Source organism: Amblyomma americanum, chromosome 7, assembly GCF_052857255.1.
Source record: "Amblyomma americanum isolate KBUSLIRL-KWMA chromosome 7, ASM5285725v1, whole genome shotgun sequence".
Lineage (NCBI taxonomy): Eukaryota > Metazoa > Arthropoda > Arachnida > Ixodida > Ixodidae > Amblyomma > Amblyomma americanum.
Window position 1 is genome coordinate 51,122,711 of NC_135503.1, and position 26,009 is coordinate 51,148,719.

Sequence of the window (26,009 nt, forward strand, 5' to 3'; positions counted from 1 at the left end):
TGTTTTGATGTGCAAAAAAAACCATGGCGTTTTTAAGCTCTCAAAATTTCAGTATTGGTTATCAGTAATCAAGGCAATGTTACATAGTTGTTAGCAAGACTGCAAAATGTGCACTACTCATACCTAGGCCAAGAAACAAAAAAAAATAGTTGTGGGACTCAGATGCATACCACATCTGTTATGTGGCATGGAACCAATCCACAGAGGATAGGCACACATGTGCTGAAGTGATGTGAAGTGCCATTCCCTTGTATTTGCTTACACAACAGATTGCTGCAGAAGTATGAACGTCGTATTGAGTCATTCTAGTGAGGTAACATTGTGAATCGGCCCACCGCGGTGGCTCAGTGCTTATGGCACTTGGCTGCTGACACGAAAGATGCGAATTCGATCCCTGCCGCAGCAGTCGAATTTCGATGGAGGCGAAATTATAGAGGCCCGTGTACTGTGCGATGTCAGTGCACATTAATGAACACCAGGTGGTCGAAATTTCCAGAGCCCTTCACTGCGGTGTTCCTCATAGCCTGAGTCGCTTTGGGACATAAAACCCCCATAAACCATAACATTGTGAATAGGACCACTCAAAGGGTTATAGCTTGGAATCAAAGGTAGAAATTACCCTCCTGTACCAGTGCTGAGTTGAGTTTGTTAGGATTTGCACATGACCTTGGGTCTCCACTGTGTCCACTGTTTGTATTTCGATCAGTGTCTCTTTTTTTAGTTTCTAAGCTTAAACTGCTTGGCCTGTGGGAATTATGAGAATGGTGGATTCGGGTTCAGAGCAAATTCAAAGTGGGTGGCAGTTTGCCTCAAGAAATATAAAGGTGTCTATTTAAAATACCTGTGCTACGTTAAAATGGTTCAGCTGCACAGTTAGGCATTTTAAAAGCAATTATTTTTCTAACACAAAAAGTTATTACATAGGAAAAGAAAGAGCGCACTCAAGTTCTAAAGCTAAAGTTCTAAAATAGCGAATGGAGTGCCTCACAGCACTTCAGCCGAGCTCCTGAAAGCAACTGAAACCACTCTAAGGAGGTGCTCCAAAAACACTATCTGCTCGTGATGAATGCTTGAGGTTTCAAGTGGTGAAGATTAGGATTGAATCAAATACTGGATATTTTATTGTTCGCTTGAATACCTTAAGGCATTGAATATTCACATAAACCTTGAAACAAAGGTTGGGAGTTTTGCATGGGTGCATTAGTTTGTGATATTGTGCTCTGCACACTGAATAGCTTGGGTGCCAAACCTGGCTGCCTGTCTGACAATGCTGTTTTTTCTTCGGCAGGCTCTCCATTCTGTGGCATGGCATCATGAAGGCAAGCAGTTCATGTGCAGCCATTCCGATGGCAGCCTGACTACATGGAACATACGAGCACCAGCGAAACCAATAAACGTCATCTTCCCGCATGGTAGGATATGCGCTGCCACTCAGTTTCGTGAACTATTTCATGAATATTTTCTTGATTTTGCTGCATATTAGGTTTAAATGCGTTTAAATTTACCTGGTCTTGTGTTTATTAAATGTTCATTTTCATTTGTTTCCCACATTTTATGGTAGCTTTTTCACTGACGTTGGAAGTATTCTCGATATTTTCTGTGCTTATGTGAATGCTTTAAGAACCTGTTACTATGTTTGCCAACTTAAGTCTGGTTGTATTTATATCATTTGATGAGAACTATCTTTCTGCAAAACTTTTTCTTCTTGCATGTCCTCTCTAATCACATAACTCATGTTTGAGGTGTGTGTGTGTTGTTCTGATGTAAAGGGGCTGGTAGTTATTGTTCTGTACACCATATAATACATAGACTGTATGGTGTACAGAAACCTTGTGAGGTGCGGACGTGCACTTATTCTTATATCCCCGTTGAGATAATTTGTGTATATTACCTCTCCCCCTATCCTCTCTCCCTGTCCCCTCACCTCTTTCACTTCATTTCTCCATTCTGCCTGCTATCCTTTATTTCCGCTGCCCCAGCTCAGGCGCTTCAGTATCGATGGAGCAAAAATCTTTTCCTTCCCTTTTTATTATTATTTAATAAGACCACTACTACTACTATTTAAAATTGATGACAGCACAAATCAAATAGTACTAGTGGCTGGAAGGAGGAGGGAACCTGTGTAAACATCATAGTTTGAAAATATGGCTGCAGTAGGCGGCATTTTGAAATGGTAGTTCAGCATGAGAAATTAGTAAGGTGATCTTGGAAAACTGCAATTAAACATTCTCGATGTTATGCTCATTAGATAGCTCTCAGTTACTAGCTGTCACCAGTATTCGATAACTTTCAGAGTGCTGTTAGCAGGACCGGTACACTATTTTGTCTATCTTTCACGTTTTCCTTGCTTCTCCTCTGTCCTGTGTCAGCATATGAAAGGTCATGGCTCTGTCTTCACAACAGTTCCTTTTATTTTCAGTGCGGAATGCAAAAGAAGGCAAACCTGATCCATGCAAGCCCATTTACAAGGCGGAATGGAAAACAGTCAGGGGGGCGTACGTATCAAGCGCAGAATTTTTTACTGCACACCTTTTATTTCTCCCTTTGCCTTTGAGGCTCGGTTAACCATGGTGATTCTGTTATTTAGGCAACAGTAACTTGCACTAACATTGTGTGTTTGCTATCAGCTTCAGTACAAAATCCTTTTTTTCTCCTTTCTGAACAGGAAGTCACGCCATGCAAGTACCTTAACAGAAATGGTTTGCATGCAGCCATTTGCCAAGGAAAAGATGTGTGTCCTAAGTAGCCAGGGGTCTCTGTGTTTGTGTTGTGACATTACTCTTGAACTGAGAGAGCCCCGCATGCAGGCGTATGTCTTTCTCTGACAGTGTTGATGTGCGCAGAAATGTTAATCTGTTTCCGCAGATTTAATTTTGCCTTTTGTTTTGTTGCAAACAAAGCATCTTAACTTCAAGGCAGATGTTTTTAGATGTTGCACAATATGAAATGTAATCAAAGTGATGTGTGCATTTTCTATGTTTTTAGTTGACAGGAAAAAGTGGCAGTTACAGATTTTGAAGCTCCATATTTCCTTAAATGGACATAGCTTAAGCATGAGAGCTTAAGTGCTGTAGCACATTTGGAAGGTGCATACTTTCGGGCAAGCTCTGTATATTAATGTAGCTCCTCTTTTTTTTTTCCATGTCTGGTGGTGCAGCGAGCTCAGATGATTAATTGCTTTTACTTTCATGCTTGCACTGAATTATGCATGGTTTGTTATACTATTCCTTTCTTTTCTTTTTTTCAGGGACTCCTTTGTTATTTTTTCGGGAGGCCTTCCCTTCGACAAGAGTGGCCAGACACCAGCTTTGACTGTTATTCATGGAAAAACCACAACAGTTTTGGAAATGGAGCACAACATTGTTGATTTTGTTACCCTCTGTGAAACCCCATTCCAAAGTGGTGCGTTTCCTAATGTCTGCTTGTGCGCACTTAAAGTTACAGTAGTTAATAGTTAGTGGTGGTCCGTGTTTTAGAATTGCGTATCTCCCAGGTCTGCCTGTTTTGATGGGCAATGTGCCAGTTTAGTTAAAGAACCTGATGGGCAAAGTTTTTCACTGCCTTCTGTTTTTGCTTGCAGATTTCCATGAACCCTACGCTGTTGTTGTTCTTCTACAGAATGATCTAGTGGTGGTTGACCTCACAAGCCAAGGGTACGTAATGACGAAAACCATGCTGCTGTTAATTTTGTTTTAATGGTATTGCTGTTTTAGAACTTAAAGTCAGAGGTCAGATCAGTATTTGCCACTGAAACTGTTGCAGACATACAAATCAGTAATGTGAGCAGCAGCTCCTATAGTACTAGGTTACATACATGGCTTGTATCCTATTATCTGAGAGTGGCACATTTTAGCTTTCTAGGTCGTGCACATGGTCAAGTATAATTGGGGGAGGTGGTCTCAGCTTCAGGGCTGGTTCGTAACTTTGACCACTTGTGGTGTAACAGGATGCCTTGCATCAGCTGTCATTGTCACAGGCAGTTCTGGATAACATTCTTGAGGCTGGGCTACATGTTCATGCACATAAACAGCTGCAAAAAAAAAAGGGGGCAGAACAGCTATAGGTGTCGAAGGGCTGGTTGACACACCACACAGCATGTTAGGGTAACAAGCTCTGTCTTCACCAGTAACTTTTTGCTTGTCATTCTGCTTTATTTCTGTTTGCTGTCCAACAATGAAAAGCCATTGCTCGACGGTAATGAAGCTCTGCAACTTGCTCTGCGTTCTTTTGATTTTTGAAACTTATTGCTTCTTTGGTATACTCCAGCAGAGTGTGGAAATGTGCTTCAGATTTTGAGCTGAATGATAACTTGCTGAATGATTCCACTTTTTACCGAATAGTACTACTCAGGTTCATGAATAAATGAACTGCAATAATCGAGCTTATGCTGCCAGTTTCCTGACTTATGCTCGGTATATTCCAGGCCTTGGAGGCCACGGTTTCATGCCAGTGTTCACCTTTAGTTCTTGTTCGCCAATTAGGGAGCTTTTTCTTTCCCTTTCTGTTCTTTTTTTTTTCTCCAGTAATCTGGTCTACACAACTATCAGCGGCACATTGCCCACATGCTGTGTCTGTCCTGTCTGCATACCCGTTGCATTGTACTTAGCCCTGCTGCCTATGTTTTCTTCAGAATTTGTTTTTAATATATGCTGACTTCTGTTGCCATGTTGACTCTGACTTTGCATCATTTCTTGGGATTATTGTAACACATGTGCTGCTTGAAAGGAAAAATTGAATTCTCAAAGAAAGAAAACGTAGTTCGAGGGAGGTGGGGCAGCCAAAATTCAGACAGATAGGTGAGATTAGCAACTTTGTGGGGGTTACTGACATGGGACAAAAATAACTGGAGAGCATTACGAGAGGCTTTTGTTGTGCAGTGGATATAATCGGGTTGTTGGTGATGTGATAGTATCTGGAAGAGTAGGCTCATTTATTTGTTTCTGACCATTTGAAAAATGTTCAGTGTTTGGGAATTTACATAATTAAAGCTTTGCTTTCCTTGTAAATATTTGGCTGCATTTGCAGCCGAAGCTTCACTGCACACTCTTAAAAGTGTTTTCATAGTGAGTTCATTCCTCCATACATTTCACGTGCCAAGGCCTTTATTTGCACTGCAGTTTTGAAGCCATTTCATTCCTTTCTGAAAACTACAGCCTCTTGTGAGTGCAGATGTTTTGTTGCTAGTCTTGCCTTCAGTGACTGACCACACATTCTGTGGTTGCAGCTACCCGTGTTTCCAGAACCCTTACTCGATGGACCTGCATGAATCTCCTGTGACCTTTTGTACCTACCTGGCTGACTGTCCGACTGACCTCATACCTGCTTTCTACTCGGTGGGAAGCAAGGCCAACAAGAGGGGCGGGTTCTCAGAAAAGGTGCGCACGTTGCTTTGGCCACCCGGTTCTTGCCGATAGTTGACTGGTAAAATTTGACAGAGTGGCCTCCAGTCTGTCACTTATGCTGAATGATACTTAACAAGATCCACCATCAGAACATAGTGACTTAACTCATTTGTCCTAAAAGAAACAAATTACATGGAGACACCCGTTACATTCTTGATAAGCTGCCAGTGGGAGATTTATTGTTGTCTAACAGACTAACATCACTAATGACGTTATGTTCCAAAGGTGGTACGAACTGAATCCGCAAAAGAGCAAAATATCCGTCACAGTTCAATTGTAACTGAAGATCTGAGTTCAAATCCCCCTTGAAACACTCTCTTTGGTTATGCGGAGCAAGCAGACTTGCTCTGGATCGCCAATTGGAGTATGCCATAAGGAAACACTGGCTGAACGATGCCCTCCAGTTGTGCAGGACCACCATGGTACACACAGAACTGTGACATGGGCCGAGTTTTGTTGGAGTTTGAGCGGTAATAAAGCAGCAAGAATGCTGTTTGCTGCTACATCACTTAATTTTGAAGCATTAGAAAAATGTACATATTTTAGTTCCTGTGGTGCTTTCACGCAGTGGTTGGTATACTAGTGTGTGCATCTGGAGCTGTTTTGAGAAATAATTTGGCTTAGCTGGTTCCCATTTGCTTTTATTTCTGAGAACAATGTAAACATACATTGAATATTACCAGGGGTATACCTTATTAACCTATGCAGATTACTTTTATGGTAAAGGTGACTATTGCTTGACTTTTGTCTTTGCAGCCAAAATTATGTTGCTAAGTGCCTTGCTCATATGACACTTTTGCATACATGTAGTGTTTTTCATAAGTTGTTGGTTTATGCAGATGTGCAGTGTTGTTTCCATGAGGGATGCAGCCAAAATTACTCCGTCGCTAATCCTAACAGCAAAGAACAATCAGACTTGAAGTAGTGACTTCCCTATTTGCACACCTTTCGCAGCTTGGCGCAGGTGATGACACACTTTAGCTTAGCCTGCATGGCATAGCAGTGGCTTGGGTCTTGCACAACCAAATTCAGAAAAACCTAGTTGGTATGAGTATCATATTTGAAGTCTTGGTCGTTTCTTGTTCATCAGCCCTGAGTGACAACTTCTGGTGCTCACAAGACATTCAGATTTTCTAACAGCTCTGAAATTTCTCCTGTCAGAAAGCAGTTAGGGGCTGTACAATCACCCCAGAATCAAACACAAACTACAGAAAATGGCTGGTGAGCATTCATGGGCAGGTGCATTCAAACCAGGTCATCATGATCCTTGACTGTTGGTCGATAGGACTTTGTATAAAGCAGCCAGAGTACAACTATATTGGGCCATTATGTCATGCATAGCACATGTGCGATCAGCACCTATTACTGTTCATTGCACTTGCAATGCTGACAGTTGCAGTCTACAGCATCCGCATTTAAGTCAGTTTAGTTCACTCTATTCCCTTAATGTCCCTCATAGGGGGCATTACATAAGCAGTGAGTTTTTTATCTCCAATTTGTTTCTTTATGCTGAAAATGCGAATGGGGCAAGTATTTACCGTATTTACACGATTGTAAGTCGACTCGAATGTAAGTCGACCTCCCCCAAATCACATTTCCGAAAAAAAAAAAAACGAGGTTGCTTAAGCTTGGCCTTGAATAGTTGAATGCGATAGCACTATCCAGCAGCCGCCGTTTATCTCCAGCCACTATCAGCTGCCGCGTGCGGCCGTGCCCTTGGGCACATTCGAAAACGAAAATGTGTTAGTCACTGGACTACTCGTCCGCACTTGCGCCATCGTCCTCGCTAGCGCTGCCGTCGTGATCGCTGCTGCGGTCCCACAGTACGTTGGTCTAACGTCGTCGTCCAGTGAAATCACATACTTCGCAAACAGCCACATCACGACATCGCATGGAACAGCTGAAAATTTTCCTCGCTTCAGCTGCCACACCTGTATCACCCGTTGCGAACGTCGAACTTGTGGCCCGGCACGCAGTTGTGTGCTTCTTCAGCGTAAAGAAAGGCAGCCGTCCTAAATGTAGCCGTGAATGAGCGCCGATCGCTTACTGGACACGGAGCACAAATGACGACTGACGAAGCACTACATTAAAACTTGTGGAATGCGGCTGGCAGTAGTCAAATGCGTCAGATCCAAAGAGAAACTGCGTGTGAATGGCATCTGCTCTTCCGTTGGCTACTGACACTCACCGGCGCCCCTGCGCTGCTGCCGTTCCGAGTGGGGGTGCCGCCTAGATTGGAACAGCGGCCCTTCCATCAACTATGAATGCTCCCTTGAGCGCCGAGCGCACATTTGAAAGTAAAAAGAAAACATGTTGGACGCTTGAGCTTCCCTTAGAACGCGATTGCGTTATCGGCCGGGAGTAGTTAAATGCGTCAGAGCCAAAAAGAAACTACGCTTGAATGGCATCGGCTCTTCCGTCGGCTACCTACACTCCCCGGCGCCACTGCCGTTCCAAGTGGGGGTGCCGCCTCGATTGGAACAGTGGTCCTTCCATCAACTATCAATGCTCCCTTGAGCGCCAAGCGCGCATTTGAAAGTAAAAAGAAAATGTGTTGGACGCTTGAGCTCCCCGTAGAACGCGCTTGTGTTATCGGGCCGCTGCCGCTGATCAACAGCTGCAGTCTGCAGCCAAGTGTGGGGAGTGTGGAATGCCAGTTTGCTGCTTATCGATAGCCACCATCAGCCGCCACCCGCGGGTGGAGGGGATGCCAGTTCTGCGCGTTTACATAGCAGCTGCTCAAGGCCAGCACCAAGAGCGATGCGACAGAGCCGTGCAGCAAAAACGCAACCACGCTGCACCATGCCTGATATCTCGTTTGTCTCGCCTTTACTTATAGTACTATGTTTTTGTTTCGATTGTAAGTCGACCCCCCACTTCGGATTTTCAAATTTAAGAAGTAGGTCGACTTACAATCATGCAAATACGGTAAGTGCGTTAGTGGCTCAGAAAAAAAAAAACTGCACTACTGAAGCTAATAGCGCTAACTTCTGAATCTTGTAATTACTTAAATAAAGAGCTTATAACTCTCAGCAACCTCTGCTGATGTGTTGAGGTGCCTGATCTTCTGCTTCTCCTCCCCCTCCTTTCCCTTGTGTTCCTAGGAGTGGCCAATCAGTGGTGGTGAGTGGGGCACATCAACTGTCAGCTATCCTGAGGTGATCATCACTGGGTAAGCATTGATCTTATTTGCTGGAGTGGCTGTTCCTAAGATGTGAGATGTTTCTTGTGATCCCATATATCCAGGCCTCTGTCTGTATCACTGTATGTCTATATAGACATATGCAGACATGTAGACCCTCATGTCTATGTATCCCACACCTTGGGATGTTTCCCAAGAGACAAATCCCAAGGTGTTGTAGGATACGTACCTATGTATCGGATGTATATGTATTGCAGTAGGAACTGTAATGTTCTGTTGCTGCTGTTGATATGCAAAGAATACTGTAGTTGGAGAGCAGTATAAATTTCAGTAAGAGCAGGTGGAAAATCAGCAATTGCTTTTAGTATTTTACAGGGCAACTGTCTGAGCTTTGCTGCTTGCCTTTTCCAGGCATGCTGATGGCTCCCTAAAGGTGTGGGATGCGTCTTCAGGTAGGAACTGTGTGCATTTATTTAAGCCTTGTTGTTTTGTTACACAAGTGCCAGCATGTAAAAGGAGACATGGGGAGACTCTGATAAAATTTGCTTGCAGTCTGGGCGATTGCCTTTGGTAGAAAGATGCTTACATAGTGTGCTAGTATTGCTTATATCTAGGTTTTATAGCCGGGCTGAAGATTGGCTGGGTATTGAGGAATGTTAGTGTTTACGCCCTAGAATTAAAAATCAATGGACTGCTGGTTACCTGCAGGTGATACAATGGCTACTAGCCTCCCCCTGGCCTGGTGCTTGTCTTATCTGGGGTGAAATGCTTGTGAAATGGGTTTTGACCCCACCTTGAGTAATAAAAAATACCTTGTGTCATGGTGCTCTGCGGCCAAAGCTGCCCTTATGCCATAAAAATTTATAATCATCAATGGACTGTTAGACAAGCAGCAAAATTTTATTAAGATGTAATGGCACTACTGTTGCTTTTGCAACAGATTTGTGAGCATAATTGTCTGTGTTCTCAGCAGCATAATGTGAAACATGAAACTTATAATTTGCCTGAAATATGCATTAGTTTGTAGCAATCCTTCAGAAATGAGAAATTTAACACATTTACGTGGTTCGTCAGCCACCGCTGTGGCTCAGTGGTTATGGTGCTCGGCTGCTAACCTGAAAGATACGTGTTCGATCCCGGCTGGGGCCTTCAAATTTCGATGGAGGCGAAATTTTAGAGGCCCGTGTGCTGTGTGATGTCGGGGCATATTAAAGAACCGCAGGTGGTCGAAATTTCCCGAGCCCTTCACTACGGCATCCCTCATAGCCCGAGTCACTTTGGGACTTTAAACCCCTCATAAACAAACAAACAAACAAACAAACATGGTTCATCATGTTAGTTTCTTTTTTTAAAGGGGTGCCTTATTATATCTTGCTTCTTTGCAATTATAGAGTAAGCACCTGGCAAAAAAAAAAAAAAGAAGCAGTCAGTTGGTTCCTACTGTCTTTTTATTTCAACTTAGTATAATCTGAAGGTGTTTAGTTGAATATAGATACGGAATCATTTCACTGTAAATAAATGTATAGGTGAGAGGAAGGAGAGGTTTCTTACCTTCGAGGCTTGCAAAGTTTCACTGTGGCATGCATCACCTGCTCATCGATCTGGTTACATCCATTGAGAATTTCTGGAGCTTGTGCCCGAAGCTTACAAAGCCACACTGAAGCTAAACTTTTTTAGGAGTTCTTTTGCCGAGATTATTTTGCGCACAAAAAGATAGATGTGTGTCTTCCCACTTGAATGGTCTTGTAAAAGGTGTGAACAAACTTGGACACATGGGAAAGATAAGCGTTTCTGTAAGGAAACTGGGAAACTAGCTATGGTGTCCATTGTGTGCCAGTGTATATGTTGGCTCTCATTTTTGTTAAGTCTACACTGCACCACTCTTTTGAAAACGTGTTGATTGTCTCGAAGGCCATTATCTGATTATGTGACCACCATGCAACATGCCTGTATATCTGCATATGCTTTGACAGTTTCAAGTTGGTGAGTTATTGGTTTGGGCTTGTTGGTATAGCCTGAGTACAGTAATAGCTCATTGTCAGTGGGAGTGAAAGCTAGCTAGTTGCTTTGCATGTAGTTGTGACGAATAACATAAAAAGTTTAGTAGTGCCAATATAAGCATGCCAACAGTCATGTCTGGCAGAAAGTTTGGTTTACTTCAACATATGTGTCAAGATGAAACCAGACTTTGGTATTAATGCTTTAATTCCTTTTTTTTCTCTTTTATATACTTTATTAGACACTGCTAAAGGCATATAGTTTTGATATTTGTGATAAACACTGTGTTTGAAGCTGGTATTGCATGGTGGTGTCACTTAATTTGTTTGTGTCCTCATAGTTGCGCCATGGTCACTTTACAGCCAAGTTGGACTTTAGGCCATCGCTGAAATTGCATGTTGTTTTTTGCCTCCACAGTGACGCTGCAAGTACTGTACCGCTTGAAGACTTCCAAGGTGTTTGAGAAGCCCAAGAGCCGTGGCAGTCAGGAGGTGCCGGATGACGACCCCTTTGCCGTCGAGAAGGTGGCCTTCTGTGCCGAGAGCCGCATGCTGGCGGTGGCTGGCTCCAGCTTCTATGTCATTGTGTTTGTCTTCAAGAAGCAGGAGGCCTCGGTTGAAGTAGATGTGAGTTGCATGCAAGCATGTTCATGAATTGTTCTTCCTAAGTTTTGCTTCTTCATGAATGACCTGCAAGAGCACTGTCTAGCTGACTAATTCAGGTCAAGTCTGCAACAGCAGTGGAACTAGCCTCAGGCTGTTTGCCGTCTCTTGAGAATTGAAAGCAAAGCAAACATATGCTCAGTTTTAACACGTTCAATGTGGCAGCGATTTTTCGGGGCCCCAATAATCCCTGTGCGTCGTGGCCCACCGGTAGGCCCCCTTTAGATTTTCATGGGTGTGGCGTGACTTACCAGTGATATCAACTCTGGTGCCATCAACTTATTGGAGCCGACAAAAATGGCAATATCTGCTCGGCATGTGCGTTTTTCACGGGCTGTTTGAAAAATCTGAGCTGTCCCATGGCTTCATAGCGCCACTCAGTAGTTGTGCCGCTCAGCCGGAATACATTACGTGACCCACTGGTTACCCGCAACACAGTGGACGTGTTAAACAGCCTTTGTTCCTTGCCATAACTGCCTTTACCAAAAAGACGATGGCTCTCAAATTGAGGAAACCTGGTAAACAAGGATAGCGAATGGGATATACTTTTGCAGAGAAACGATTTTATTCAAAACTAAGCTGAACTGTGTTTCCAGCTAAGCTTCAAATTAATTCCTATGAGAACTACAAGTAGCATCATGACGTGCCTTGGCAAACTTGAATACACACAGCTGGAATTGTTATTCTAATACATAAGTGTTTACTGCATGTAGTCTTGTTTCATTCTTTGTACAAGCAGTCCAACAGAAAGTCTAGAATTGTGCCATGAACTCAGAGGAGAGGTCTCCAAATACATTGTAATGCAGTTTAAAATGCTAAACATTTCTTGCATTCACATAGTTGTGTCACGTCTCAATTAGATTACTAAATACTGAGCTTGTGGAGGATGCAACCATCCTACTTACCTACTTTTATTGAGGCAGTCGCTGCTTCCTCCTCCATGTAATTACAAAGCCAGCTGTGTGTGCTTTGTCTCACAAATGGTCTTCATGTGTTGATTTCATGACATGAGTGACTCCGTGCAGGTGCTTGAGACGCCAATTCTGTATGAAGTTGATGATGAAGGTGACTGTTCCCCTGAGTGCGAGTACCAGCGTCAATCGTCGCAGCAGGGTTCCTGCCCCAGTGCCTTGGAAGAGGGGTGTAAAAAGGTGGGCGTCATTTGTATTACGCCATTTTAATCTTGCATTATTCGAACTAAGCAGTGGTCATTTATACAGTTAAGGATCTGTTTTGCTCCTATTTTGTGCTTTAGGAAACAGCTAGTGAGAGTTGATAAGCCGTAGTTGCTGGAACTGAAATTGTGGGAGTAGAGATTAAGGTTGCTAAAAAAAGGCACTTGATGGCTTATTCACAAAGGAGATCTATTGCAGAGATTTGAAATAATGACATTCTAAAGCACTTATTTATCATGGCTGCAAATATGGCAGTTGCTGTCACAGATGGCGCTGGTGCTGCTTACCTTCAAACGTAAAACTGCAGACCTTTGTGTCTGATTCCTGCTGTGCAGGCTGCGTCGGAGCACTACACCTCGCTGAACGTCAAGTCAGGCCCGCAGAAGTGGGGCACAGGCTTCCAGCCTTCCCTGGTGTGCATGCTCCCATGGGTGCGGGGGGAGACACCCGGACACATCACTTCTCTCAGCGTCAACTCTACGTACAATCTGTATGTCCTGTGCACACTCTACTACCATGCTTCTTGAGGAGCAGGCTGCTTAACATGCGCAGATGTATACTAGGATGCAGCCATCCTAATGATGGCATACAGGCCATCATTAGTGTGGTTGCTTGACAGATCAGCACTGGGCATCATTGTAGAGACCTGGTCAGTAATGACTTGACCCTGCTGACTGGGGTTGCAGTCTTATGTTGCAGATCCTTTTTTTTTATCCGTCATTACTTTTAGCACTGCTGGTACTGTAGATATGTAATCAACCTGCAGGGCGATATGGCATAGCAGCTATATAGACCTAGTTCTCGTTCAGTAATATCGCTGAAGCATTTGACTAATTTTGTCTTAAAACAACGTTGATAGAAAGAAGATTTGGGAAAAAATTGTGAGGGCACTTAAGTCTGCTTACATGCAGGAATGCGAAAGCATGGAACTTTCTAGAACGCGGGTTTTTTTCCACGACGGCAATTGGCGTTGTATTTAAGTTTCTGTGTTGTTATATTTATTTTCTCTTTTTATTTTCAATTTTTTATTTTTGTTTTTGTTTTCATTCTTAATGTTTTTTTTTTTGCTTTTTATTATGTTTTATTTTGATGGCATCATCATTTTGATTGGCAAGTATAGTGTGACACTTTTCTGCAAACATCCCCGCTAGCGAGTCATGAGCCTATAAAGGCTTTCACCTTAAATGTAGGAACAATCCAGGTATCTGGCTTTCAAGCATTAAAGTGAGCATCCAGACACTTTATCTTGACATGCACAATGCTACAACTTGCAAAGGCTGTAGAAAGTAAATGTCTAAACATTTGGAAATGACAACTGATATCTCTAGCATATTCTATTTGTCACCAGGAAACTGGAGCTCTGGCTGTGTGTGAAACTAAATGACTGACTTGCTTGAAAAGCATGTTCTGATTTAGTTCATGAGCAACCGTACTGAAAAAAATGTACTGTCAGTTGCGGCCCACAGGGCTGAAATCTCTCTCGTCACTTCTAGCACACTGAAGCACAACCAGCCATGTGAAATATCCAGCTATGGCTATGGTGTAGTCATGTGAATTGGTAAATTGTCTTTTTATTAGGTATTTCATTATCACTGTTGAGTTAGCACGCTGGTGTCTGCAGTTGTTTCAAGCTAGCAATTTGGAGTCTTACTCATGCTTACTTAGAAGCCAACTGCTTTAACGCTTTCCTCTTATTTCATTACATCTGACCAAGCCAATGTTCATTTCTCTTCCCTTGCAGATTAGCCTATGGCAATGAATGTGGCCTGGTTGTTGTGGACCTTTGTACGAAGACCTGTGTGTTAAACCTTGGTACCCCCGATTTGTATGGTAAGTGCCTACATTTGTTGCATCTGTAGTTTGCATGGTGTTCTTACGGTCAGTGAAGTGAAAAAAAAAAGCCTGCAGTTTTGGAAATTACTTGCTGATTACGCCTGGTAACTTGGCCAGGTTCATGACTTTGGTTCACATGTGTTGTGCTCATTGCAACAGCTTTTCTTAAGTCACGTTCCTGCCACCCACAGGTTCGTCTGATCCCTACCAGAGAATTGCCCGATCACCCAAACGGAATGCAATACTGCCTTCTTGTGACAACAACTCTGCCGAACAGGAACAGTGTCGTTCTCCTAGCGCCGACCAGGTCAGGTCTTCCCGGTGTTGCTTCCCTTAGCTAAGACTTAAAAGGAGTGCCTAGCCATTCTAACCGAGTGTTAATGTTGACAGGAGTGTGTTTAAAGTTTCAAACAAAGCTGTAAGAGTGTTACTAAAGGTGCCAGGCTGGCAACATTTCTTTTTGCATGCTCTTGCTGATTTTTTTATAGCTTAGACTGCTAACGTGCTTAGACATTTTTGGAAAGTACTCGTTTGAAGTTTATCCTTGTATCTTTGATAACATCCTGAAGGGTTTTAGATATGCAGGCATGTGTGGTATGCATTATGTGAAAAGCTGCAAGATGTTAGTTGTACAGTGTGTCCCATGAGACTTGAGCAAAGCTGTTTAAAGACAGGGTATTCTATAACCCTTACCCTAATCTTAATACAGTGCTGTTGGCATTTGTCTTGGGCAAGTAAGTAGAACCATTTCTTGTTGCACAGTCAAGAAATGTACATACCATTAAAATATCTGGTTAAATAGCAAAAAGTTGCTATTGGAAGATAAGTGTGTCACAGGAAACCTTGAAGGCACAGTTCCCATCAGGGCAATTACATTGTGACAGCCTTTTCTACTCTGAGCAGAGCGTACAAAATTTGTAATATAGTCTAGCAATGATATGGCAAATGTCACTGCAGTTAAATTTTCACTTCAACAAAGAATTTTGGATTTCGTCAAATAACCATGTAATGCAACTAATTTTTCTGCTCAATGAACAATTTTTAGCCTGAGGTTCCACTTCAGAGTTTTTTGTAAATTATAATTGGGCTTGAAAATGTGCTTTGCAGTACTATTAGAGCAAGGCTGCCAGCTTGTTTATTTTACAACATTCGGAGATTCTTACGCAGTTTAATACCATTGTCTGGCTTCACCAAAAATGGCTGCCAAAGTACACATTTTGAATGCTGCTGTTAGCATTCCATATGTGTCGGCACACAGTGATCACACTGTGCACAAACATTACCAGTGGTCGCGTCATTACAAAGCAGCCGAAGCTGACTGACTTCCAGAAATAGACATAATTTATGCACTCTCTAGTCACTAGTCTAATCTTTCGTTCTGGTCCGATCTCATGGAAACAGTTCCCACATGAGTAAAATCTTTTTCATTCCCATAAATTCCTTTGGGTAGGGTTTGGCTATGCCTTCATCACGAGCCCCTGGTTTCTGCATCGAGAACTTTGTTTCACATGCTTTGTTGTAAAGGTAGAAAAGGTTTTTGGTAACCATACAGTGCTTCTTTTGGTTTATTTTACGAATTTCAAATTGAAATCATTCATTTTTGGCGTATAATGTTGGATGGTTGGCCTTTTGGAACATGCTGTTTTTTTAACAAGTACAATTTTATTTCCACAAGACAAAATGTCAGTACGGCCTCAGTGTCATCCATACAAATTTGCTAGTTTTCTTCAGTAAAAAATAAAAAGAAAGTTCGTCAAGATACTTGGGACACCCTGTATATGAGTGCAAGGTGTATTGGTATCTTCTGCATGCAATTGCTACTGTGCATCATACACTTTTTCCACAACCTACAAAATGGCTTTCTTACACTGCCCTGCTGCGTATAATATAGAAGGCATAGACTCCCTTCAAATTTGGAATTCAGGAAAATCTAGGCAGTCTTTTCTGTAGTGTTTTGATTTTATGAATGTGTTCTCTGGAGCACGTACTCATGACTGCCTAAATTGTTGGCACTGCCATACAACTACTGCACAGGCCGTTTCAAGTGAAAATTTTAAGGTTTCTTCTAAAAAAAACAGCTCGAAACTAAAGCATAAATGCGAACTGGCAGTATTATAAAGCGACTGTTCACTTGGATAACCAGAGGTTTTGTTTTTGTGTTGACTTTTTTTCTAAGTGCGGAAGCCATGCTGACGGCAAGTTTGTGCCAAATGCAAACTGTTTTGCGGTGTGACAAGGGAACGGGGTTATGTGAGGAAGCCAGCTTGTAGAGGTTTGCGGAAGAGCCTTGCTGTTCTATCACACATGCTTTTGTTATTGGCAAGCGTTTGCTCTTTCTTAAAGCCTTTTTCTGGGTTTCTTAATTTGCTACATAAGTGTGGTGTTGGCATATGTTACATTCACTTGTAGAACTGTGTATACGTTTGACAGGAATGTCTAGTGGAATAGCAGGTGCTGGTTTCCAGCGGGAATTTTTTTTTTATGAGAGTATTACAGCATACATGTCTGTCATGGTGACGAAATTTAGCTTTGCTCAAAACCACGTAACTTCGGACAATTTAATTCTACTGCTTCCCACATGCTCTTTCTATTATTGTAATGTTTTCGGCTGGGAGTAGTTAAACCTCAGGCACTATTCCACTGGGCATTTTTTGTTCAGGAGACCTTGATGCGACTTTTGGTGTGATGTAGACATGTGGCGCTGCATACGCGGGCACATATAATAGGCGCAAGTAATGCTGCTTCACGCGATGTTCAAAAAAAAGAAAGTTCACCCCATAAGTCACTTGCTTTCATTTCTCTTGCGTCTGCCATTTCGTCAAGTAGTGTTCAGGTCAGTTTGCACATCTTGCCATTGTCTTCTATTATGGCCGGTAACCAAGGATAGCATGGAAACCACATTCTTCCTCAAATGAGCATATTTGAGAGTGACTAGCAGAAGTGCGTCAGGGTCTCCATTTTGTAGGAAGGCTGTTGTCAGGCATGCATTTGTGGAGGTTCTGAAAGCAAAGCATGACACTCTGCTTTTCAAGCTTGCGTGCTGTACGTGTCTATGCTTAACAGCTACACCCAGCAGCTGGGTACCATACATGCTTTTTGCGAAAGGAGGTGCTTAAGGGGACACTAAAGAAGACTTTTTTTTTTTTTACTTTCGAAGAGTAGAGAGCGGGGCTTGTATATACCTGTGCGTGTAGTGCACATTTAAGTGCATTTCTCAGAAAGTGCACATTCATTAAGGCACGTTGTATTTCCGAGGTTCTCAATGCAGTAGTGACGCCAGTACAGAAACTCATTTGGGCAAGTTTTGGGTTGACTTCATTACAATATGCCCCATCTGCTTTGTTCGATCTAATCGTGCAGGCTTAGCTGACGTTATAGGCTGCTGCTGATGCAACATGTAAGCCAAAATGACAAGAGTGATGTGCAGTTCATGAATACATCACGCGAGAACACGCCGTATAATCTCATGAAAGGGCCGCAGCCGTGTATGGGCTGCACTCTCTGTTTTGGACTAGATAATTGAGAAGAAAAATACGCTTATACCTGATTATAATTCGTGTATCAGCCGCACTCTGAAAATTCACACCAAGAAATTTTTTTGAAAAGTTCGGCCGTCACACTATTTTATACGGTATATAATTGTCTTCATTCGTCAGATGCAGCCAGGCAACAAGCTAACCTCACTGCTTGCTAAGTGACAGTGTAGGCTCACAAACATCTCGTGGTAAACCTTGCTAAGCACCACACACCCAAAAATATATGAGCATCTTGCTGCTAATTTTGAATTTGTGGCGGAAGACTTTAAAGGAGGCCAACGGCAGCTGCAAGGGGATATAAACTGATGTCCTCCGCGTTCAAAGCATTGTGCGAATTCACTGTAGCTGAATTTAATTGGGTCATGAGTCATGGTCATGAAGTGCATTTCTTCTGCCACTGGCTGTCACTAACTCCGTCAAAATTTCGTGCGTGTGCCTTTCTGAAGGATGGAATCATGCCATGCAAAAATTGGTGGAGTCGCCAGATAATTCTGTCCGCTTCTGTATTTTATAAACTGGTGAAAGCTCCCAAGCATGGCTGAACGGTTTAGTAATGTTTTATGTAGTTTACTGTTGAACTTACATTTAGTGTCCCCTTAAGATTGTAATTGTGCTGCTACACCACAAGCTGTTGCATGCAGAACCTCTGCTGAAGCAAGTGCATGGCTTTCAGTGTGGTCCCTTCTGTGAGGTGTGGCCTTCCTCCCTGGCTCTTCTGCCCATTGTTTTTTAATTTAATTTGGTTGCCTCTGCTTGCATGGAGTACTGTGTCTTGTAACGTTCACCCCAACCCTTTAAGAGGATTGTGAACCTGTGCTTTGCAGTTTTGAGGAGAAAGTGTTGTTCAGTTAAACAGAGAGGGCTACAATCGAAAGTGAATAAAGAGAAAGGAAATTGACAAAACACAATGTTACTAAGTTCCACTGCGTAGACTTTTGCCCTTGTTATTATACAAGTTGCTCAGTCGGTCTTTGCAAGTGCCGAAAATAGAGCTGATATCAGCAGGTATGACCGCTGTGTTCTGAGCACAATCTTTCAGCAATTTTCTCACTATTCTTGTAGAGCTGGGGAGTTAGGCTTAAAATTTCAGCCTAGTGCCAAGTTTCATAATTGCGTGAATGTCTTCACTGCCACCTTGTTCTAATGATTCATTTTCCATGGCCTGCACCAACATGGTAGTGTTACCGTAGTGTTGGTAGGTTACAACACATTTTGGCCTTTGTTACCTTGCATAAAATGTAGCTTTCTTTGTATGCTTGACATTAATATATTCCTATCCTGAGTTTCAGTCAGCTTGTGGCTAGAAAGCTTTTACTGTCTCCGAAATGAGGGTTCTGTTCTGTAATGAGATATTTTAGCAACTTTCTATCAGTTGACTCACATACATCGTATAAGAGTAACCTTTGAGCACTGTCAGGTGCCTAAAAAGCATTTTAAAATTTGTAATTGTACCGTTACCCTAGGAATACCCTAGGTGGTGTTTCCTGTGTATGTGTCAAAGATGCTTGCGTCTTTTTCTTGTAAGCAAATTCACTCTTCAGTCTTGCACCCGCTTGTACGCAGCTTGCAAACTTGAAAGGCTAAGAAGGGTTTCCTGTCAGTGTTCGGAATGCTTTTGTAGTTTTTAGTCTTAATTAAACAGGTAGTTCCTTTACAAGGCACTGAGATGTACATAATTTGTGCAAGCAGGCCGTATGTGTGGGCAGTACACTCAGAGTTCAATGCAGGGCCTGCATAACTGGGAGTGGGGAAGTTAACACTGGCTTACATTCAGAAGATATGTCTGATGTTCCCTGAGAACTTTTGTAACATAGTGAAATATGGGCTTTGGGATCTAGGCATCGCAAAAGAAATATCCGATCTTTTATCAGGATGGATCATGCAATTCCAGATAGTTGTTCACAAGCTGCACAGATGGTGACTAGGGCTCTAACGGTAAAGTCCATGGTGATTCTGCACAAACTGTTGTAATTGAGTTTTCTATTTAAACTATTCTGAGTTGAGTAGCACATGCCAGGGCATAGTCAACCTTGATTTTCTTTCGATCAAGCTTGCGCTAGCTACACACACTGTCACTGCTCTTTCCCTTGTGCTGTGACCCACAGTGGAGGTTTCGTGTACGCCTCACCTTGCTGCCATCTCTTGCGTGCTCCATGTGCCTTATTTCTTTTTTTTCCCCCCTCCACCCCTTTGCCTTGCCATCACCATATGCCCTCTCATCTCTTGTCACTTCACCCTCACTTCTCACCTTCACCATAACCACCACAACCACTACCACTACCACCACTGGTTCCTGACCGTACCGTGCTAATTGTGCCCTCCCGTTTTGGCTGGAAGCAGAGGTCTATAGGTAGGTGGCACCTGCTTTCAGAACCTTGGAAGGAAAGTAGCACGTTCATGTGCATCCCAGGTTGTAGGCGAAGGCAGCTCAAGGTTCTAGACGTCTGGCGACGAGGCATGTGACAGTGGAAAACTTGTTTCGGGACACGGGTGTATTGTCTCACTCTTTTTTCATCTAGGTGCAAGCCGAGCATTTGACTTTATGGCTTTCCGTACCCACATTCATGGGTTATCAGCATGAAAAAAAATTAAGATATTAAACTGCTGCTTACTTTGCTACTCAGGGCATGTACTGGACAAAACATGTGTTAACTGTGTTCTAACATTGACTCGATTAAAAGGTGAGCATACCAGCAACAGTGGAAGGTTTTTTTTTTTTTGCACGCAAATGTTTTCCAGCATTGTGTGCACACTATCAAAAACTAAAGCTGCAATGGCTGTTTCAACCAGCGGAAACTGTGGTTTGTAATTACATGTGCGCATGGCTTGGGAAAGTTGTCTGACAGGCGTCCAGCCGCGTCCTGAAACAGCTGTTGCACTCACATGTCTCGGCGGAGACGACGATGCCGTGTGGGTGGGCTGATTGTACTTGCTGACTGTTGACCTTTGTCCTCCTCCTCCTCCTCCTCCCTCAGATTAACGGTCTTTGCAATAGTGGCACGGTTGCAGCCCAGCCTTCTCAGTCTAAGCGGCAAGCAGACACCCGCCGCAATAAGTCACGCAAACTTCAGAAACTACCCAACTTGGTTTCCACAGAGGAACCACCCTGTTTCAACACTATACCAGGTGGCTGATGAGCTCGCCTCCTTCTCCATCTCTGTGGCGCCTTTGGTGAAGTTCATGTGTTCATGCGGTGCGGGTTTGGGGTTGTGCGAGTGCTTAGCTGCCTGTGTGTAGTTAATTTGCAGTGCACCTGATATGTATATAGTGTGTGTGTGTGTGTGCATTGCCAAATGCCATTAGTAGTAATAGCACAGTGGCGCTCATAGTCTTAGCTTCTTCACAGATTTGTGATGCTGTGTTGCTGTAATCAGCAGTGCTTGTGTGTAGACCTTATAGGCTGCGTACCTTGCGCTAAATGTGATAAACTGCGTGCAGCTGCTGGATTAAAGTTGGCTGACAGCATAGCATCTGGATATTTTTGTCATGGCGAGATCAGAAGAACCTTGGAACAAATAGAAAAAAAACTTTTCTCATTTGTTGTAATGAGAAATGTTGCATGGCAGCATGTGACAGTAATGACAGCAGCTGCGTTGTACAGCTGTGTAGTGCCTTCACAAGTTCGTTGGTCTCTCTGAATGAACTCTGCAATTATTTGGTGCTGCCCTAACCTCGTGCATTAGAAAAGCTGATATAGAAAAAACGGCATCTTCGTTTACATTGCCTGCTTTCTTCAATTATAGGGACTTTAAAGCTAACAGATAATTTCTTGTGCTATCATTGCTGCATACTGTATGTTAGCAAATAATTGTTGAGCATGATTATTAATTTGAGAGATTTTTCCTCTCTCACAATTCATATTTTCATAAGATTCTGAACAGCCCTTTTGCTGCATCAGTTCAGTGGAGGAGAAACGGGAGTATATCAGTTTCAGTATACGTTCGCTCACAGTCTGTTGGATTCAGAGTCATTCCACTCCTTGGCTATTAAGTTTTTTTGCCACTTGTGGCGAGGTTGTAGTGCAAGCATGTGAGCATGCTAAGAACAAGCGAAGGACAAGCATTAGTGACCTTGGTGGTTTTATGTATTGGAGGTGACCGCCTGCTCCGTTTATAGGGACACCGAGGACAAATTGAAGTTTGCCTGTGCTGACAGGGTACTGCGTTCTAATCATAAAGATGCCACTCTCACCAAAACAGAGCTCTTGAGGTCGAAAAGGCTAAAAAAAAATCAAATTAGGTGTCCACCTCACTGGCCAATTCCGCAAGTAAAATACATGCGTGAACACAGATTTTTGAGCGTGTACCTCGGAGGCTACACTGCACTGCAAGTCGCTTCAAAATGGTGGCAACCAGCCCATTTTGGTGTATGTGTCATGAGCTTGAAATAAATGGTGGGAAAATTTTGTAATTTGATTTTCTTAGCCATGAATGAGTCTTGTGCTGTCGGATAAATGTCAGCATACCCAGAAAGAGCCAGAGAATCAATTTTTACTAAAAACAATAACTACATGTCGTTGTCCTTAGTACCTCTTAATGTATAGCGAGGAGCAAAGGTTAAAGGGATCGACAACTGAATTTTAAGGGCCAAATTTTTTTTGGTGCTACAGAGACGATGTCTAAGCTGCCCACTTCCGCAATTGTTTAACTAGAAATTGCATGCAAGATTTTTACAAAGCATTTTTTTATATATGGGAGCACACTTGTTTTTATGAATCCTGATATGTTTCCTCGATGAAAGCTTTTGTAAACCATCTGTACCAACGGGCTGACAAAAGCAACACTGTGACACTGTGTATTAACAATTCAAAGTACCCCAACTTTGCAATCCCAAGGGAGTGCTGTTTTTATTATTTTTTTTATATCAAGAGGCATTGAAGAGAACACAAACCATAATAAATTATAGCAAGTAATCTTGAGAGAAAATGTGCATTTAACAACATATGAATTATATTATACTGAGATCTGGTTACGTGGTAGGATATGCTAACAAATTTTTGCACAGAACATCGCTCCAGCTTGTTTTATGTGGTTTTCAATGCCAAATTAATATTATAAATCCTTATTGCATTGGCATTGGAATGCCCAATCTAAATATGAGGCAAGCCATTTTCACCATGATCTCATGACATGTTTTGTTCAGTTGTCGCTCCCTTTAATGGTCTGAAATGACAGGTGCCAAATTGCTTTTGCACACTTCTCAACTGTATGGCACCCGACGTCCATGCTTACAAGTTATGGATGGTGTACTATCAGTCAAGAAATGTAGCAGCACATGGGAACTGTGTAAACTAAGTTTCTTTTGCAGCCTGAAAGTGCATTCTGTGGTTATACGTGTGACCACTGCAGTGCGCCTCTCAAATTCAGACGTGTGGAGCCACGTGGCGATTTTTTTTTTTTGTAGCTGTCATATTCAGCAAGCATCTGTAGCCAGGCACATTTTAGTGCATGCACCTGGTTTCAAGCCTCCACAGCAGGCATTGCACTGTAAAGCAGTTCAAAAAGGTTGTTCAGCATGGTACGCTGAACCTGTCTGTATTTGCGTTAGGGCTTATGTGATGTTCTTGTGCTTTTCCTGTGCCTTTCTTGACTCTGACAACACCTTATTATCTTGGGCGTAGTGCTTTAAGACACTGTGTGTGTGTGTGTGCGTGTGTGTGTTGTGTATGCAGTACTGCTCTTGTGAGGGCCACTCGTAAGTGCTGCTTTTTTGTTAGGAAATCCTCAAACACCTAGAAATGAGCGGCAAGGTCTGAAGTCCCCCAGTGTCGCTTATCAGCGAGATGGTACGCCCCACTTGTTCTTGGTGCTGGGTATGGCCAGGCTTTTGGTGTGCTGCTTTCTCTATGTTACCACCACCACCACCTACCCGCACGCACGCAGGCGCGCGTGCCAACCCGTAGTGGAGCATTGCATTGTGGCCCTCCAGTCATGAATGTTCGTCTTGCATGGGCTTATATAAACACATGACAGCAGCCATGCTAGTGTGTCTCCTGACATTGGGCTTGTGCTGTGCAGCAGTTCTTCATGGTGTACTTGTCCGCTGCCTCTATGGTTGCTTTTGGGCTTCCATTCAGTGTCATTGTCATGGCACGAATTTTGGTGCTGGAAATAATCTGCTGAACTGCTACACGACGCAACTTTGAAATGCATATTTTGAAGGGCTTCTTTTCATTGCTTTGTTGCATGTTGTCATCATTCAGTTTTATCATACACAGTTTTTGGAGATCCAGAGTTTTCAGTTTTTGGTAGGAAAAGTTAAAATCAGATGTGTGCCCACCATTCTGTTTTTGTGGTCACAAGAGACTGAAAAATTGGGCTGAAAAGTGCTGGAGTTAAAGAGCTGTTCTGGCAGTCATCAGGGATAGAATTAGCAGTAAAAGCTGTTTTTAACGGCCACTGGCTTCTTGTCATTTTTTCTCATCTACACCCTATTTGCACCTAAGGAGGTGAAAGCCTATGGTGACTTGTGCCCATCGTTGCCATTCACAGGGAACAAATTCCCTGCTACTGAGTTTTCCTTATGCTTAACATATTCTTGATGCCAGCTCCTGAATGAAGACAAATTTTTCAGTTTACTCCTTTCAGTACGGTGCCTCAGACATTCACTACGATTATAAAAAAAAAATGCTTATTCATTCATATCATCAATGTGTTAGATGTCCCTCATTAATGTACCAGCACTGCATGTGTCTTGTAAACGTGCACTCCCTGTACATATGTAGTATGTCTGCAGACGCACATTGGATGGCCAAGCGCTAGCAGTCATTGTTTGAGCTGTTAGTTTGCTAAAGCTTTTGGTGTTGTCAGGACACATTACATGTAGAGCTTTTGTGATGCTACGCATGTGTATACAGCAAGCTAGCAGCCTTTGCCTATTGGCACTGTGTGTGTTCATGCTAATTTTTGGCATACTATTTATTGTTATGGTTAACCAAACAAGATGCAACTTGCAAGTGCGATGTTAGAACCTGACAATCACTGGCCAATTCGAATTTTGTCTAGTATTGAAGAGCCTACTAGGCAAGGATGTTATCATGAGCTTCAGTAACCAGAATTGGGCTGCAGTATAAAGTGGCTGCAAACTACTGTGCAAGTGCAAGTTCCTTTTTAAGCAATTCAAAGCATCTCCTCCCTCTGTCCCTATGTTTTGTCAGCCATACTATGAGACGAAAGTCGTAAATGCAGACACCATGATTTCAGATATATCATGCAATAGCAGTGACATTGCATCAAGGTTACTAATGTCCAAATTCTTGCTCGCAAGACACTAGCCTCATCAGGCACTAGCCAGTATTCTAAAATATAGACTTGCAGCCACCGTGTTAAAAGACGCGGGTTCGATCCTGGCCGCAGCAGTCGAATTTCGATGGAGGCGAAATTCTAGAAACCCATGTACTGTGCGATGTCAATGCACGTTAAAGAACCCCAGGTGGTCGAAATTTCCGGGGCCCTTCACTATGGCATCCCTCATAGCCTGAGTTGCTTTGGGACGTTAAACCTCATAAACCAAACGAAACCAAACCAAAATATAGACTTGCAAGGGCGTACTCTCTTCTTCCTTGGGCTTTTGCCACAATTTTTGGTCTGTCTTGCTCATGAACAGCGGTCTTGTTTTAAATAGTGAAAGAAGGCTTGTAGCTAGGTGTTTTAAAACAAAATGAAACAAACTGAAAGCAAGGCATTCACCTCTCATTACTGAGAGTGATGGCAGTACACTAAGTCGCACGCTAAATGAGTGGATAAGTTATGCTTTGTGTGTAATGGCATTGCACATTTGTGTTGCTTCAACAGTCAACTTTGTGTGCCTATCACCATATTAAAAAGGAACTGTGCAGTTGTACTCAGTAGTGCTCGTTGCTATTGTGTGCGAAATTTCACTAGAGGGAGAGTGCCTACACATACATGCATTGGGCTTAGTTTGAGATTCCAAGAACTGCCAGCAGGGGGAGGGGGTGCTTGAATTTGCCTTAATACTGTATTCTTTGGAACTCGTCATTGCGATGGAAGATTCAGTAATAACTTTTAATGCATCACAGCAGCCTATATTTGTGCGAAAAGTGTCAGCTAGCCCTTCCTGGAAGCATCATTCAGCAAACGTACAACGAATGGGGCACTGTAAAAGTAAACACTTCGTATCTGGTTCTGACAGAGGAGAAGGCAGGCTGTGCAGTGTTTATCGTACCTGCACAGTCTGTTTCTCTTTTGTAAGAAGTGCGGATAGTGCCGCAGTTTTTGTGGCCAACGCTTCTGGATGACACC

General features: G+C 42.8%; 1 protein-coding gene across 2 annotated transcripts in view; it reads left to right on the forward strand.

Moving 5' to 3' along the window:
- Tomosyn (syntaxin-binding protein tomosyn) overlaps positions 1–26,009 on the forward strand; it is a 49,215-nt gene that overhangs the window by 11,105 nt on the left and 12,101 nt on the right. Inside the window, exons 8-21 of one of the 2 annotated variants that reach the window (XM_077632187.1) lie at positions 1,289–1,412; positions 2,420–2,495; positions 3,248–3,402; positions 3,581–3,653; positions 5,225–5,375; positions 8,507–8,574; positions 8,956–8,996; positions 10,960–11,168; positions 12,230–12,355; positions 12,715–12,869; positions 14,121–14,209; positions 14,404–14,519; positions 20,724–20,874; positions 23,465–23,533. In XM_077632187.1, coding sequence (XP_077488313.1) covers positions 1,289–1,412; positions 2,420–2,495; positions 3,248–3,402; positions 3,581–3,653; positions 5,225–5,375; positions 8,507–8,574; positions 8,956–8,996; positions 10,960–11,168; positions 12,230–12,355; positions 12,715–12,869; positions 14,121–14,209; positions 14,404–14,519; positions 20,724–20,874; positions 23,465–23,533 — 1,603 coding nt within the window. The remainder of the gene's footprint in view (positions 1–1,288; positions 1,413–2,419; positions 2,496–3,247; positions 3,403–3,580; positions 3,654–5,224; positions 5,376–8,506; positions 8,575–8,955; positions 8,997–10,959; positions 11,169–12,229; positions 12,356–12,714; positions 12,870–14,120; positions 14,210–14,403; positions 14,520–20,723; positions 20,875–23,464; positions 23,534–26,009) is intronic. The other variant, XM_077632188.1, reaches the window with a different exon arrangement.